The sequence below is a fragment of the Tupaia chinensis genome, unplaced genomic scaffold (genome assembly GCF_000334495.1).
Source record: "Tupaia chinensis unplaced genomic scaffold, TupChi_1.0 Scaffold000315_1, whole genome shotgun sequence".
Lineage (NCBI taxonomy): Eukaryota > Metazoa > Chordata > Mammalia > Scandentia > Tupaiidae > Tupaia > Tupaia belangeri.
This window is the reverse complement of record NW_006159808.1, coordinates 891,430-895,747: the sequence shown is the minus strand read 5'-3', so window position 1 is coordinate 895,747 and position 4,318 is coordinate 891,430. Positions and strand designations below refer to the sequence as shown.

General features: G+C 52.2%; 1 protein-coding gene across 1 annotated transcript in view; it reads right to left on the bottom strand.

Annotated features, from left to right (window-relative positions):
* Window positions 1-4,318, bottom strand: part of NFKB1 (nuclear factor kappa B subunit 1) — a 124,575-nt gene that overhangs the window by 19,908 nt on the left and 100,349 nt on the right. The window contains exons 14-16 of the mRNA XM_027772931.1: window positions 3,482-3,553; window positions 2,815-3,039; window positions 417-558 (exon numbers count right to left, since the gene is read on the bottom strand). Coding sequence (XP_027628732.1) covers window positions 417-558; window positions 2,815-3,039; window positions 3,482-3,553 — 439 coding nt within the window. The remainder of the gene's footprint in view (window positions 1-416; window positions 559-2,814; window positions 3,040-3,481; window positions 3,554-4,318) is intronic.

Sequence of the window (4,318 nt, the reverse complement as noted above, 5' to 3'; positions counted from 1 at the left end):
AAAGAGTGACAAAGCCTTGAATCATTCTGTTACTGCTGCTGCCCAGACAGGGCTGGCAGTCGAGCGTGCGCTCAGTGGAACGTGCTGTTAGGGCGACAGTGCTGCAGGGTCTGACCCGTCTCACCGAGTCCCTGAATAGGACAGAGGGCAGGGCCTTCCAGAAAACGCATTTCCTGCACGTGGAACAGCTTTTCTCCAGGGAGGATTCTAGCTGAAGTCCAGCAGCTGGCAGCCGGAGTCCAACAGGAGGGCCCAGCCCAGCTGCCCGAGCTCTCCGACGCGGTACGTGCCTCCACGGCGTGTCCAGCTACAGGAAGCGACGGTGTCTGTGGTTCTGACTCTAGCTTGCAGGCCCTGCACCGTGCCCTCCTCGCTTCCCTCCCCAGGACAGCCTTCGTCCTGGCACGGCCGCTCACCTGTCCCCGTTCTCATCCTGCACTGCCGTGAGGTGGCGCTGCACGGCCAGCAGCGTCTTCACGTCGCCGGTCACCGCGTAGTCGAAAAGGGCATTGGCGTGCCGCTTCGCCAGCTGCATGGCCTTCTCGAGAAAGAGGTTATCTGCAAGGCAAGGACAGGGTTGCCGCTCAGTCTCCCAACTGGCCCCGCGGGTCTGACAGTGCGAGGCGCCGACCCACTGGCATCAGGGCTCTGAGAGCTCCACAGGCTGAGAGTGTAGTTCGGGTTCACTGGGGAAACTGCAAGTGGCTCACTGACAAACAGTCGGAGACTGATCTTAAAGTGCCTGCCTATGGCTTGCGAGAAATGCCTGTTATTTTAACGAAACAATGTCTTTAAAAAGTTATTTTTTCTTATTATAGCAGACGGTGCTTGCTCAAGAGAGGGCAGAGATGGAAGGGAGCAAGAGAGAACCCCAAAGGGGCCTGGTCATGCCATAGTCCTCCCCCCGTTCACCCCATCAGGGTTCTGGGCACACAGACTCTGGGGTGGGACTCAAACCCTGGTTGGCCATGGGGGATCTGGCTTCCTCTGCATGGTGCTTAACATGGGGCCAGCCATGGTCTTTTTTCTTTTTAATTTTGCTAGCTAGCACATGCACTTTCTGGAGAGAGAGTCAGACAGAGAGTGAGCGAGCACGACAGCATCCTCTGTGGGGCACGGCCATGCTGCAATCCCTTCTCCATCTCGCGCTCCTCTCAGGATTCCGGGCTCCCTCGTACACAGGCCCAGGGTGCTTCTCAAACTGCTGCGTCTGGGACTCGACTATTGCAGCCAGCCATGTGGGATCCAGTTGCCTTAGCCACCAGGCCACAGCCTGACCCACCTTTTTATTTATTTATTTACTTCCTTCATGAGAGAGAAGGAGAGGGACAGAAGGAGGAAGTGAGGAAGACAGCCCCGACAGGGCCTCGCAAAACCATGGTCCCCCAGCCCTCCAGCCAGCCAGAATCCATCCGTGCCCGGCGTGCTCGGGTGAGCTCGGGAGCAGGCCCAATGCTTTCAGCACCTGCCCAGTGGTGCCCTGTGGCCTGTGCCATCTCGGAGGGCCCCGTACCTGTGGGAAGGGGAACAGTTCATCTCTACACATGCTCACTATGTTTGCCATAATTCTAAATAACCGATTTCTTGGTTAATTAAAATTAGAATTCTTGGGAGGCCGGCAGGTAGCACGTGGTTAAGGGGCTGGAGTCTCACATGGCTAACTGTGGGTCGAAACCTGGACCTGGTGGCTTGAAAATCATGCTGGGTGCATGTGTGTACCTGCGTGCCCAAAATCCCAAGAGGAGAATGGAGAAGGGACTGTGGCATGGCCATCTCCCTGAGGGCTGAGTTCTCGCTTTCCCTCTCTGCTTTTCTCCAGTGAGCACATGTGTCCTATGGTAAAAATCTAAAAAAAAAGCAATGTTTGGCATCTTTAACGACCACCTTGCTGGGCAACACACCAAAACACGTGTCCCTGCTTTGTAGGTTTTTGTGTCTTGCTTCTCGGAGGTGAGGCAGTGGCACAGTAGGGCGGCTGGGCCAACCCTACGCAGGCCGTTTGCAGCGACTCTCTGGCTAAGCATGGTCTGCACACTCCTGAAGAACTGCAACAGAGACTGTGTGTGGCCAGCACCTCGAGGCATTCACTCTTCCCTTACAAAAGCATCTCCGAGGACGACCCAGGCTGACCACTGTGAGTGCTGGTGAAAGCCAACCCGAAAGCATACTCCCTCCTCGCCCTCCTACTTCAAAGAGGGCAACAGAAAAAAAGAAAAGTCCCTGTTTCCAGGCAACGCTCGACCTCAGGGGGACGGTTCAGTGAGAGTGTAGAGGGAGGGGACGGAAGCCATTTTCTAGTGTCTGTGTTAGAAAGAAGCAGAACACCGTGTAGGGTACCCCAGCACTGCAGGCTTAGGCTGGAGAGTGTACATGTCGATTTCTATGTTGAGAGTCAAAGATAACAGTGGGGAATGGAGGGCCAGCAGGTGGTGCGGTGGTTAAAGGTGCTGGATTCCCACACAGCCGACCATGGTTCGAGTCCTGGACCTGGCAGCTTGCTTTCTCACTTTCCTCTTCTCTGTCTTTGATCAAATTTAAATAATAATAATAACAAATGGAAATAAATAAATAAATAATTCTTTAAAAATAAACAAACCAAACAGTGGGAAATGGAAATCCCAGTGTAGCTCCAATGGCCCAACACACACTTTTCCAAGGCATGTGGGACTCAGAAGGGCGCGTACATGCAGATGGATGTGGCTGTCACCACCTCCAGAGGAGCAGAAGGGAGCAGAAGCCCGTCTTCTGGAAACGGCCCCTCCACCTGGAGCCTCCCCAGCTGACAGGAGAGCACACTCCTGTGCCGTCACTCACCCGGAAACCCAGCCTTCTCCCCCTTCGCCTCCACCGTGCATGCCAGGGTGAGCGGGGCGTTCCCATCGCTGGCCTCGCCGGACTCCTTATCTTGGGCTGTGGTTTCAGCTGCTCTCCCGGGGAGATCTACGGCCCCACCACCATCGCTCTTGCCATAACCTTCAGGGTCAGTTTTATATTCGTTGTCTATGGTTCCTAAGAAGAAGGCAAACACATGGGCCATTTCTCAGTAGACTCCATTAACCTAGTGAGGACTCACTGTTTAAGTAGGTCAGATACAGGTGGGGACAAGCTGGCTGCAAAGGGCAAGGGAAACGCGAACTTTAAATCCATTTAAAAATGGTGGTCACTGGGACCAGCAGTGATCGTAATGGCTATGTCGCTGGACTCCCACATAGTTGACCGGGGTTCGAGTCCTGGACCTGGTGGCTTAAAACTCACGCTGGGCGTGTGTGCGTGCGTGCCCAAGATCCCGAGAGGAGAATGGAGGAGAAGGGATTGTGGCGTGGCCATCCCCCCTGGGGGGTGATTTCTCGCTTTCTGTCTCTCTCTGTCTGTCTGGTGAGCGCACGCACCCTATAGCAAAAACTTCTCCAAAAAAAAAAAAATATATATATATATAGAGAGAGAGATCTCATTTTATTTATAAGAAAGAAAAATGAAATACGGTTCTCCTGTGCACTGTAGGGGAGCAGGGTTTGGAAGTTCCTGAAAGCAGAATAGCTGTTTTTTCCTGACACTGAGGGACAGCAAGTTGGACAGAGAGTTGTGATCTCAGCTCCCGAGTTAGGGTGGGAGCTGACCGGGAGCTGTTTCTGAGTGTGACCTTTCGGGGCTGGCTGTCAGGTGACAGGCACTGTGACAACACCTAGGTGGCACGCGCAGACCTGGTTCAAGTTCTAGTCCTGCCACCAACTGCGACGTGCTTTTGGGGAGCACGTGCCACTTTTGGAACTCACACTGCTGCCCCGAGATGGAAGAGGTTGGACTGTCCCCAGAGCAGTCAGAAAGATTGCACCTGGCGCAAAACCAGCCTTCGGTAATGGGAAGACCCGTCATGTCTCCTCCGTGGGGAGGGACATGTAGTAAATACGTGAACAAGGGGTGGAACGACTGCTACCTGGGGAGACCTCTGAGGGAAAAAGACCAACCCCATGAAACTCCAAGTGATTTCAGAGTGTAGTATTTGAGAAAAAACAAAAAGCAGATCAACTTGGTGATTTTTTTTTTTTTAAATGTTTAAACGGTCAGGTCTCTCTGTTTCTCTTTGAGGCTATTCCTCCTTCATGCCACCTACAAAGTAAATACATAAATATAAACCAGTATCAGATACAGAGTTTATACTATCCACGGGAAAGGTTATTTTTAGGGAAAAGTACCTTCTTAGCTTATTTGCATTCTTCATTTTTTTTTTTTTTTTTTTTTTTGGTGACAGTGCGGCTGTACTAGTCTATGATTTAAAAACCTTCTTGGAATTACATTTTCCCTTGTTTATATTAAAAGA